Source organism: Candoia aspera, chromosome 6, assembly GCF_035149785.1.
Source record: "Candoia aspera isolate rCanAsp1 chromosome 6, rCanAsp1.hap2, whole genome shotgun sequence".
In the NCBI taxonomy this organism is placed as follows: domain Eukaryota; kingdom Metazoa; phylum Chordata; class Lepidosauria; order Squamata; family Boidae; genus Candoia; species Candoia aspera.
The window spans coordinates 25590107-25603342 of record NC_086158.1 but is presented as its reverse complement, the minus strand read 5'-3'; the positions used below and the strand labels follow the sequence as shown (position 1 = coordinate 25603342).

The following is a 13236-nucleotide window of genomic DNA, read 5'->3' as shown; positions in this document are numbered from 1 at the left end:
TCCGGCGCAGGCGCATTACGACGTCGGCTCGCGTGACCTTACCGCTTTCGGCGGAGGGGGCAGGGGAAGCTTTCCCCACCCGGGCGCAGGGGGTGGGGGGCATTCCGTGTCCAGAGGGCAGTGGGAGCAAGATGAAGCCGACTCTGGCGCTGCTGTTGTTGGTGGCGTTGAGCGGCTCTGGGGCTCAGCCGGGTGGGCTGCCGCCTGGGAAGAAACTACGCATGGCCTACGCCACCGGGCCGTTGCTCAAGTTCCAGATCTGGTGAGTGCGCGGCCCGCGGAAGCCGAGCGCGGCCTGTTGCGTCGCCCGCTGCTTCCCGTCCCTGAGCTGGAGCCGAGTTCAATCCTATCCCTAGGGTTGGCCCGTCGGCGGCGCTTCCTCGTTTCCGTGCGGGCTGTTAGGGAGGCGGCGGAGGATGATAGGGCAAAGCCCGGGAGAGGCTGGAGAGGAAGCGGCAAGAAATGTTACGGCTGGAGACAACGCAGGTGGAGGCGCCGGGGGCTCGGGGTGGATAGGATGGGGCCCGGTCCTGAAACACTGGAGTCTGCGGGAAAGGGAGGCGGAGAGGTGGAGGAGGCGATGAGGGGCACGCAAAGGTCTGGATCGTTCTGCAGGTTGGGCTCTTTTCTGGGTGAACCGACTGGGGCGTGCTCGTTTCTCTCTTTTCGGTGCTAATATTTAGAATAACAGCAAGGAGAGAGGCTGAGTGGGCAGGATAGAGTGGAGATGCAGGCAGTTGTGAGACTAGAAAAATAATACTTGGGAAGCACCAGAACCTTTGCCTCTTTTTTCTATTCACAGAATTACTGGCAAAGCATAGTCTCCTCCCCACGCAAGGGAAACGCCACATAAATAGTTCGCTAAAAGCTACATATTAAACACGGAGGCAACTCCCAGTTTTTAAATTATCCCAAAAACCTTTCATTTCCATTTTTGTAGATCACTGGGTATATTTATTACCAAGTTATGCCAACTGTGGGGTGCAAAGTGGGGTTGGAATAGGATAAAATAGGGGGCAGCTGTTTAAGAATTGGAAGGCCTTGAAAGTTGGAGGGATAGTGTTCTCTCTTACAGAGATTGGGAACAGTAATGTGAAGAGCTGGAAAGATCAGCAGGAAGGTGTTTACTAGTATGGGCCAGGTGTTTACTAGTATGGACTGTATGTCTTAAACCTTTTTTCTTCCATACTGCTTATCTTCATCTTTTCCTGTGTGACATGGGTTTACATTGTCCTTTGTTATATGAATATTAAAATAGTATTTCTCAACTTATTCTGATGCTGTCCAAGGACAGTCTCAAAGTTCACTACTCAAGTGGTCAACAGAGGCAGTAGGGCAGGATAGGAATTGGCAGTACAGACTCTTGGCTTTATTCCTGAGTTTCTGCTGCCCACTTCTATTGACACAGCAGCAGAATATTTCTAAGAAGCTGACTGAGAACTCTTATAAGTAAACATACTTAACATTTAATTCCATTTCATTTAGATGTAGTGTTTTTCCTGGAATGGGATGCCAGAGGCTGTCTGAAGTTGCTGAACTACAGCTTTGAAGATCCTGAGCCAGGAGAGCTAATTGTGATGGGTGCTGGAGTTGTAATCCTCCAGATATTGCTGAATTATATGTTCCTCAGCCTTATTCTAAGAACAGTCAATGTTTTAGCAATGAGTTTCAGCAAAGTATTTCTATAATAGCACCATTTTTATCATTGTTAAAGGTGAACATAGACTGACATTTAAAAAAAAAAATTCAAGTCCTTTACAGCATCATATATGTTGTTGTTTATTCGTTTAGTCGCTTCCGACTCTTCGTGACTTCATGGACCAGCCCATGCCAGAGATTCCTGTCGGTTGTCAACACCCCCAGCTCCCCCAGGGACGAGTCCATCACCTCTAGAATATCATCCATCCACCTTGCCCTTGGTCGGCCCCTCTTCCTTTTGCCCTCCACTCTCCCTAGCATCAGCATCTTCTCCAGGGTGTCCTGTCTTCTCATGATGTGGCCAAAGTATTTCAGTTTTGCCTTTAATATCATTCCCTCAAGTGAGCAGTCTGGCTTTATTTCCTGGAGGATGGACTGGTTTGATCTTCTTGCAGTCCAAGGCACTCTCAGAATATTCCTCCAACACCACAGTTCCAAAGCATCGATCTTCCTTCTCTCAGCCTTCCTTATGGTCCAGCTCATGCAGCCATAGGTTACTACAGGAACACCGTTGCTTTAACTATGCGGACCTTTGTTGTCAGTGTGATGTCTCTGCTCTTAACTATTTTATCGAGATTTGTCATTGCTCTTCTCCCAAGGATTAAGCGTCTTCTGATTTCCTGACTGCAGTCAGCATCTGCAGTCATCTTCGCACCTAGAAATACAAAGTCTTTCACTGCTTCTACATTTTCTGCCTCTATTTGCCAGTTCTCAATCAAGCTGGTTGCCATAATCTTTTTTTTTTTGAGGTTTAGCTGCAAGCCAGCTTTTGCACTTTCTTCTTTCACCTTCATCATAAGACTCCTCAGTTCCTCTTCGCTTTCAGCCATCAAAGTGGTGGTATCTGCATATCTGAGATTGCTAATGTTTCTTCCAGCGATTTTAACTCCAGCCTTGGATTCCTCAAGCCCAGCTTGTTGCATGATGTGTTCTGCGTACAAGTTGAATAGGTAGGGTGAGAGTATACAGCCCTGCCGTACTCCTTTCCCAATCTTAAACCAGTCTGTTGTTCCGTGGTCTGTTCTTACTGTTGCTACTTGGTCGTTATACAGATTCTTCAGGAGGCAGACAAGATGACTTGGTATCCCCATACCACTAAGAACTTGCCACAATTTGTTATGGTCCACACAGTCAAAGGCTTTAGAATAGTCAATAAAACAGAAATAGATGTTTTTCTGAAACTCCCTGGCTTTTTCCATTATCCAGCGGATATTGGCAATTTGGTCCCTAGTTCCTCTGCCTTTTCTAAACCCAGCTTGTACATCTGGCAATTCTCGCTGCATGAATTGCTGAAGTCTACCTTGCAGGATCTTGAGCATTACCTTACTGGCATGTGAAATGAGTGCCACTGTTCAATAGTTTGAACATTCTTTAGTGTTTCCCTTTTTTGGTATGGGGATATAAGTTGATTTTTTCCAATCTGATGGCCATTCTTGTGTTTTCCAAATTTGCTGGCATGTAGCATGCATTACCTTGACAGCATCATCTTGCAAGATTTTGAACATCTGGGATGCCGTCGTCTCCTGCTGCCTTGTTATTAGCAATGCTTCTTAATGCCCATTCAAACTCTTCAGGATGTCTGGCTCTACTGACCACACCATCAAAGCTATCCCCGATATTGTTATCCTTCCTATACAGGTCTTCTGTATATTCTTGCCACCTTTTCTTGATCTCTTCTTCTTCTGTTAGGTCCTTGCCATCTTTGTTTTTGATCATACCCATTTTTGCCTGGAATTTACCTCCAATGTTTCTAATTTTCTGGAAGTGGTCTCTTGTCCTTCCTATTCTATTGTCGTCTTCTACTTCCGCGCATTGCTTGTTTAAAAATAATTCCTTGTCTCTTCTGGCTAACCTCTGGAATTTTGCATTTAATTGGGCATATCTCCCCCTATCACTGTTGCCTTTTGCTTTCCTTCTTTCTTGGGCTACTTCTAGTGTCTCAGCAGACAGCCATTTTGCCTTCTTGGTTTTCTCTTTCTTTGGGATGTATTTTGTTGCCGCCTCCTGAACAATGTTGCGAACTTCTGTCCATAGTTCTTCCAGGACCCTATCTACTAAGTCCAGTCCCTTAAATCGATTCTTCACTTTCACTGTATATTCCTTAGGAATATTAGTGAGCTCATATCTAGCTGGTCTGTGGGTCTTCCCTAATCTCTTTAGTCTGATCCTAAATTGTGCAAGAAGAAGTTAGTGATCGGAACTACAGTCAGCTCCAGGTCTTGTTTTTACCGACTGTATAGATGTCCGCCACCTTTGGCTGCAAAGGATGTAGTCAGTCTGATTTCGGTGTTGTCCATCTGGTGAAGTCCATGTATAAAGCCGTCTCTTAGGTTGTTGGAAGAGTGTGTTTGTTATGCAGAGTGAGTTGTCTTGGCAGAATTCTATCAGCCTATGTCCTGCTTCATTTTGTTCTCCCAGGCCATGCTTACCTGTAGTTCCAGGTGTCATTTGACTGCCCACCTTAGCATTCCAGTCTCCTGTGATGAAAATAACATCTCTTTTAGGTGTGTTGTCCAGTAGGTGCTGCAGATCCTCATAGAACTGCTCTACTTCAGCTTCTTCAGCATCTGTGGTTGGGGCGTATATTTGGATCACTGTGATGTTAGATGACTTGCCCTGAATTCAAATTGAGATCATTCTGTTGTTTGGGGGATTATATATGTACATAAATATTTTTGGAAATGAGATTTCAACATTATTATGAATTACAAGTTTGGAACTGAAAAAGCTAGATCTCCACTTAAATTTGATTGGTTAGAAATTATTGTGATTCTGATATTTAAGCATATTTTAGCTTTTGTTCTGTCCTAGACACCTTTTGATTTTTTTTCTTAATTATTTTTCTTTTTTTAATTGTAAATGCTGTTTTTGCTGGTGAAGCTTTCAGATTCAAGAACATTTCTGCCAATTTTTTACTACTTTTAATAAGCATTGTTATGTCTCTGATGAAACAGTGTTGCATCAGCATAGGAAAACATCACATAGGGATTAAAGTGGGAAAACGGGAGTTATTTTTAAAAACAATTTCACATTAGACTAAGGATTTTTTAGTTTTAAAACAAGCATTTAATAAAGTTTATTAATTGTATAATTTCCTCAGTCATTAAACTCAGGGCAGTAGATTTGAATATTAAGTTTTTGCAGCAGTAAAGTCTATGCATTCTTATTAGATGTCTTAAAATTTATTTTTTTTATTTGTTGAGAAAAGTTAATCTCCACGAGATCAACTATAAAGCAGAAGACTGGCTTTGAAGATTATGAAAATCAGTATGGTTTTTGGCAAGGAATCAAACAAGAAAGCAAGAAACAGGAGCACAACTCTGCAATCCTAAGCATAATTAACTAAAATTTCTTCTTGAAATCAAATGTGGCTTCCAGTGCACTGTTTGAAAAGATGGTATCTACCTGGTTCCTCAGCATTTCATTAAAGCTTCATGATCAGAATATTGCTAGTGTGCGATTAAGACTTTCTGAAGTAGTAATTTGAGCAGATGGATATTTATAACATAAATGGAATTTTTTGTTTTATGCTAGTTTTTGGATCTCTTTAAAAGAGAGGTTTATTACAAAAGCTGCTGTTATTTGTGATTTTTTTCCAATTGTTGCTCATTATGGTACTACAGGATAGTTATACAATCAAATATAATACAGAAAGTGGTTACTGAAGTCCTTTGTAGCAAACTACAACATGAAACAGAGAAGGTAATATGGAAGCAACAAAGTAATAAATAATTTTACTTTCCAAATGGTATTGCAGAAAAAGCAAAGAAAAAAAGATTTGTAATCTTGTTTAATTGCTACTATATTCTATTAATTTTTGCAAATGTTTTCAAGGGCAAAACATGCTGGGTGGAATTAGTTTTATTTAGTGTGTAACTATATGCAGTACAGGTAAATAAAAATACAATGTAAACTAATGTCACAATAAAACAATATAATAATCGCTGTTATACATTTTTTAATACAATATAGTAATCAGGGCAAACATTTCCTATAACCTCAGTATAAATCTATTCAAATAATGAGAAAGGTTTCTGGCGCCATAAAGGTCATGTGAAAATAAAATGAAACATCAAGAGATCAGACTCCAGATGTACATCAAGGGAAGAATAGAAGCTGAAAGAGGAAGATCCCTAAAACATAAGGGGGCGTTTTAACATGAGCAAAAGCTAATTGAACTTGATTGCACAATCGAGCATAAGAACATGAACTGTAATCAAATTATTCAAATAACTGGGTATTCCTATATGCATGGCCTGGAATGTCAGCACTGGTAATTTAGACTGATAATGCTTTGGAAGATCCGGTTAGAATTGATAATCCATACAACACCGTCGACAGTTTAATAATCTTTTAAATCAGGAAATAGATTTTTTTTTGCCAATTTAAATGCTTATCAAATTTTCCCATTTATATTTGTTCATCTGTTCACACAGCATGGTACAACTCCGACCTGTAAAATATTTTATAACTATATTTTGTTTTAATTCATAACTTACAGCTTTCATCCTACTATATATGCTCTGCATGCTTCCTTTTTAAATCTTTAACAATATGGTCTGTTTAATGACTCAAATGAAAATAAAATATTTGTAGTTTTTCTGGAAGCTTATAGTGTGATTAAGGTACATGCTTTTCTAGAGATCCAACCCATCATTTGATACATAGAGTGCAAATATTCATATTTATGTCAATAATTTCTTAATCTTCATCTACAAGAAAAGCCTCTTCCAGTTTAATCTATATGGTAGAACGTATACAGCAGTGTTTCACACCTGAGTAGTTTCCAGGTGTGTGGACCCACTCCCAGAATTTCCCAGCCAGAATGACCATATAGAGAGTTTTGAAAGTCGATAACATCTGAGAAATGCCCAAGGTGGGAAACACTTGTACAGAGATTACATCTAGGAGTAAAATGGTTCTATTTATGTTGCTTAATATTGAGTTATAATTTTAAAAAAATGCTTAAATGAAAGCACTTGCTATTTTTCTCTTCTGTGCTTTGGACAAACCTTGTCAAACTGAGCTTTTATTAGAAATAATTTTTACTAAGGTATATAGGAAATATGGATTTTAGTAGATAGTGAAGGAAAACACTCAAGCACTTTTCTAAACAAAATCATTGTCATTACAGTGAGAACCTCTAATAAATATTAACTGAACCTCTTGTTTTCTCTCAGGTGGCTATTGCCATTGTTTCAGGTTATCTGTCTTTTTAAAGGTTTAGAGGAAGAGCTTTTTCCAGACTATTGAGTTTATCAGGGAGGAGGAAGAGGTGTGTTTGTGTGTGTTTGTGTACATATATATAATGCTCAATCATACTAGTGCTAATCATGATAAAATATTTCTGTTCAGTGTTTCCTGAGGATACAGGCGGGTGTTTGAAGAGTACATGCGGGTTATTAGCCAGCGGTACCCAGACATCCGCATTGAAGGGGAAAACTATCCTCCTCAACCTATATATAGGTAAGTTAGTTCCAGGTTAAAATATGCTAAATATTTTATCTGAATGGATTGGGGATATGAAGCTCTGAAATGTCACGAAATCTCAAAAGCAGTATTTGATTGCATTCTGCTATAGCTGCAGTTAGTGTTTACAGTGATAATGTAACAGTTTGAAAAAATAAGGTCACGTGGTTTTTTTGGAATCATGTTCAGCTGTTGTTAATACTCCTTAAATTTTATATGCGACTTTTCAGATATACAGTAAAGCAAAATCCACTGGTGTTCACATAGGCATAGCATAGTTTTTGTTTCATTTGATTAGTTAAATTTAGTTTTATCCTCCTTTGGTAATTAACATCTCTTTTTTTTTTCTACCAGACATATAGCATCTTTCTTGTCAGTCTTCAAACTAGTGCTAATAGGCTTCATTATCGTTGGCAAGGATCCTTTTGCTTTCTTTGGCATGCAAGCTCCAAGCATCTGGCAGTGGGGACAAGACAATAAGGTACTATTTCTCAATAACATTTTATTTTTTAGTTGTGCTAGGGGCAGATCTTATAGTATGTTTACTTAACTGAAACGTGCCACGTGAGCATTCTCTTACTCATAAGACTGTAAAGGGAATATACTTCAGAAACATTCCTTATTCTTATTTGTGAGCATAGTAATATAACTAAAACACCTCATTTAGGAATGAAAAAAATTATTGGTGCATACAGAGATTTTTGGCTGCAAGTAATATTTGTGTGTGTTTGCCTTTGTGTTAGCCTTGAGTCTTGGGGACTGCCTGGACAAGTCCCTCAGTTTTCTTGGCAACATTTTTTGGAAGTGGTTTGCTGTTGTCTTCTTCCTAGGGCTGAGAGAGAAAGACTGCCCAATGTCACTCAGCTGGCTTGTCACTAAGGCAGGGCCACAACTCATGGTCTCCTGGCTTCTAGCCTGGTGCCTTTAACTACCACACCAAACTGGTTCTAATGTGGGGCATGATAACATTTGGTCCTTTTAAATGCCACTCAAAGGAATATACATACATACATACATACATACATACATACATATGGCTGATACAAGTAGTTTAGAGAGTCCATTGGAGTTGGACAGCTAATAAATTTAAATAAAACAATAACAATAACAGCACTGCTATCTAGTTGATATAAGGAAGTGGTTTAAAATTCTATTTAACATCTTCAAAATTAGAAATTGTAAAACACTTACTTTGAAATAAGTAACTGAATGAAGAATGGATTAAAATATAATAACTTGATCTTGGCTAAATACTTTATCTGAGGTGTATTTTTTAAATGCTTTTATAATGTTTGACTATGAAATTTTTCAGAGCCTTCTTGCTAAGAATTACATCATCTCATCCTTGATGAATAACACCAAACAAATATTCAATATGTTAGTATAAAGAAAAGAATATTATTAGGGTTGAAGCAGAATACTAATAAGCAGATTAATTGGGAATCTACAAATATCTTTCATGGAGCTTTTGTTAGCCACACAAACATCGGATGGATGGATGTATATGTGTGTATCGCATTGCACTTCTCAATTTTTTTTGTTAATCAATGTGATGTTGTTGCCAGTGCTTTTCAGAAGTGCATTTGTTCTAAATATAATAAATGATTTTTTCTAATATAAAAATAGCAAATCAATAAAATTCTAAAAGAGTAATAAAGAAATATGTGTACCAAATGTTGCTATCAATTTAATTTTTGGGAGCACTCATTTATGAGTGTTATATAACTTAAATACATTGCATGATTTAATAATTATGATAAATACTCTTACCATTTAGGTATATGCTTGTATGATGGTTTTCTTCCTGAGCAGCATGCTTGAGAACCAGTGTATGTCAACAGGTGCATTTGAAATAACTTTAAATGGTAAGTTTTAAACAATTTTTTGCCTTTCATTAAGTTTAAAATGGACTTTATGCATCCATGTAAGTCACCAAGATTCAAACTTGATTTGAGGGAGCTTTATTTGTGAGGATTTTATCAATCTATGAGCTTCATTTGATACACAGGACCAGAAACAGGGGTTCTAAAGATGAAAAAGTCTTGGATCTGAGCCCTAAACTTTCACAAACCTAAGGTTATTTTACTTTTTTTCTTTATTACATTTGTATCCTACCACAATAAATACCTCTCAACAGTTACACTCTACTTTAGGTTAATAAAATCATTTCAGTGTAGAGCAGGGTTTTTCAACCAAGGTTCCATGGAGCTTAACATTAAAGAGATAAGTTTCATTTTTTATTTTTAGTTTAAGAACACTGTTAATGCATATATACAGGCCTATACATGAAACGAATATAATAATTTTGTAACTTCTGGCTATATTTGATCCTGAATGTGGGTTCCCTGAGGCCTGAAAAATATTTCAAGGGTTCCTCCAGGGTCAAAAGGTTGAGAAAGGCTGGTATAGATTACTTGAATTTAGGGAGTAATCAGTTTGTGTTGCTTATTTTGGAAATTTCCAAGGAAGATAAGGGAACAGGATTTTTTTTCATGGCACATTTTGCACTGAACTAATGTTTTAAAAATGGCTGTGTTTTCTTAAAAAGCCTCCTAAAGTTGGCTGAGAATTTATATCTTACCATTTTATGTTAGAAAGAAACTGAGATGGGAAATTAGAAAGTGACTAAATATTGGCCTGCCTTCTCAAAATTTTACATTAATAACCATGTTAACTTTTTTACTTTGACTATTTTGAATCACACAAAAAAAGAAGCAAATATTTGAATTTGTAATCTTCAGATACTCACTGATGCCCCAAAATCCTCATGAATGATGTGCTTTACTACAGAATAATTAGAACAGCAGTACTGATGGTTTTGCACATGTGTTGTCTCTTCCAGGCTTAATAAGAATAAACTTTGTTTTCAGAGTTGCAATATTTATATTTTCTGTGGATTTTTCAGTGTTGTAGAGTTCTTGCTTCATTTAGAATATCCCAACTTTATAATTTTCAAAAGCCTGCATCCATAGTTTTTTTATAAGTACTTTGAGTGTATGTGGCTATAAAGGCTGTGCCTATACCTTGTATATTCTACCTTTTTTCTCCTATATCTTTTAGATGTTCCAGTGTGGTCTAAGCTGGAGTCTGGGCATCTTCCTTCCATGCAGCAACTTGTTCAAATCCTTGATAATGAAATGAAACTCAATGTGCATATGGAGCAAATGCCACATCATAGATCATAGCCCCATCCATCAGTACTGAAAACTTCTTGTAAGTTTTGAAAATATTCAGCTACATATTTGATTTGATACATACTTTTAAAAAGGTAAAAGTACCATGCAATTATTTAACATTAGTTAAAGCATTAAGCTGACGAAGAGGGAGCTTTTGGAACTTGCTGCCAGTTAGATTTAGATCTTTCCTTTGCTAACCATATTCTGTACCTACCTAGGGTATTTAAGGAGTGAAGTAGCTTCTGCTTATGGAGAAATCCTACTTTTGGGGTATTTTTAATTGTTTTTATTGAGTATCTTCTTTGTCAACGTTAAGCATAGAATATATTTGGGATATTTTTCTTTGAGCTTACTTACCTTGTAACTTGTTCTATTTTGATTTATTCTATTTTCAGACATTAAGTGATACTTTCCAAAGGCAACATGAATGAAATAAATGAAGGCCTGTACTGAAGACAGAAAGCTGTTGGTACAGACTGGATGATCTACTTGTCTTCATGTTGTTCCTTCTGAAAATCTTAATGCGAGACCCCTTTCAGTGCTGGTATGTGTCCAAGAACTGCACATTCAAGAGTGCAATAATACTGTATAGATTTTTTTAAAGTAATTTAGCCAGTTCAGCTTTAGAAAATGCAGGTATTACTTGATTACATGTTTTTGCTTTTGATTGGATCCAGGCTAAGTTGCATTTCAGACCTATTAAATTTAGTGTGGATTAAATGCAACCAGTGGTGTCTTGATCTAACCCTTTATATTCATGTCTATTAAGGTGGCAAAATTAGTTAATATTCTAATGTTTTCCCTGAGAAAAAGCCTGATTTGCTTTATGTGGCATTTATGGTATATTTGTAGTTTAAAATCAATCTTCACAAGTACTGGCTGGCTCTCTTTTAAACTGGTTTGGATAATTGATGGCTGTCAAACAATACTGATTTGGTTATGTAAGTTTTGTATATTTTCAGAGTATATTGCTGAGTGACTGGTGCATTGTAATACTAAATTATATAAAAACATTATATGCAGAGTAACTATGTCATGACTTCAGAAGAAGACCAAGTGATGTTTAGATTCCCTCAACAATTTGAAGTCTGTTTCCTGGCCCAAACTATATGATCTAGTAGTCGGCCTTTACGCTGTCATAAATATGAACTAAGCAAAAGAATTTAAATAAAGAAATTCCATTTATTGTGAGTGAAATAGCTTGAATCGCTTAATGAATTTGTCTGAATAATATATTGAAGAAATAAGCAAAAGCAATTTCATATACATTATGGATGTTTGAAATCTCCCTTCCACAATCTTTGACATTACTCACAACTGTTATGTAAACCAAAAAGTAATTCCATTGTCTTAAAGGATAATGCTTTTAGACCAGACATTGAAGAATAAAAATGATTTTTAAACTATGTGAATGCTAGCTATTAGTGTTAATTATTTTGTTGAAGAAGAGGCTTTCATTGTAAGTTTACCTTAAACAAAATGTATTCCACCTTCAGCCACAGTTCTTTCAGGTATGCTGGAGCCTCTGTTGGCTCCCATCTTATCCTATTGAGCAACCAACCAAATTCATTCAGGGTAACAAGGTTAAAATATATCTTAGAAAAAAGATGTATGTATGTATATAATGTACTCCACATATATAGTTTCCGATTCAGAAAACAGATAATCATACCTGTGCTTATGATTAATTTGTCTTGCTAAGTTGTGAATTTGCATAGCTTCCCATATAGAAGGTTTAAAGTCCTTTTGAGGTCTTTTTGTTTGGAGTTGTTTTGTTACACTAAAACTCTTGTAATGGTATGATAGCACAAAAAGAAAAAAAAATAGCGTAATCTGTGTTGTTAATATCTTTTTAAGGCCAACTCAAATCTAAAATTAGTATACTATTTTTTGATCTTCCAGGATTCTTCATCAACAGGATAGTAAGTAAAGGAACAAATCAAATGATTATATGTTAATTTCAGGTTGTTTAAAGTCCTAACAATAGTCATTTAAAGTAACATCTACAGATTTTCCTCAAATCTTCCTTGAGCTTAATTCAACATGTCAATGATATTTTTTTTGGCAACCATATTGAAATGGTTTGCCATTGTGTTTTTGGGACTTGCTTGGCCTTTCATTTTAGTCCTCCATCCGAGTACTAACCAAGTCTGACCAACATAGCTCTTTGTAGATAGCAAACAACACCTAGATACCTATTTCAAGTTTATCTTCTGTGGTTTCTGATGTGTAAGTTAATTATTACTATACTGTCCCATTTGGAAGTCCAGGAGAGCAGCAGGAGTGAAGGTTTGCTATTTGGTTGTTAGTTATTACTCTTAAGGTTAACCTACAATCAACATTAAATGAACTTTGAGTTTAAAATTTGATAGTAATGAAGAGTTCCACAGTGGTAAGGTTGATTTCAGTATTATTATTATTGTTATTTTATTTGAGTTAGATGCCACCTGACTCCAATTGACTCTGGGCAGCGCACAGCATGAAAACAAAATAAGTATACAATCAACAGTAAAGAATATGGTGAATATCAAACATATCATGCACCCAGCAAAGCAGGTCCAGCCACCCTAGCCCAGAGCCTGGGAGCCTTAAGCTACCAATTTTTAAGATTTCATGCTGCTGCTGAACTTTTTCAAGTGTGTCTTTTATACGGTGACATTTGTGTTCTTGCAGACAAACAACAAGGCCCAGAGAGCACCAAGGACTCCATAAATAATACTGTTGCCATTGCCAGCTCTCCCTGTAAAACAACAATGCACACTGTTGGCTCCATGCCAAAAGCATTGATATGATGGACTCCAGATTTCTGATTAAGAATAGAATGGACATTTTGTGTTAGCCCTCCTTCAATAAATATCAGTCTGTGTTGTAACTACTAGTTCTGATTTCTTAC

At 37.1% G+C, this 13236-nt stretch overlaps 1 protein-coding gene across 1 annotated transcript; it reads left to right on the top strand.

Moving 5' to 3' along the window:
- Positions 1–8: 8 nt before the first annotated feature.
- SELENOT (selenoprotein T) lies at positions 9–11534 on the top strand. Its single transcript, XM_063306575.1, has 6 exons — positions 9–262; positions 7054–7164; positions 7522–7648; positions 8945–9032; positions 10228–10380; positions 10739–11534. Exons 1-5 carry the CDS (start codon positions 132–134, stop codon positions 10350–10352), a joined length of 582 nt encoding a protein of 193 aa, XP_063162645.1. The 5' UTR covers positions 9–131; the 3' UTR covers positions 10353–10380; positions 10739–11534.
- Positions 11535–13236: the final 1702 nt, after the last annotated feature.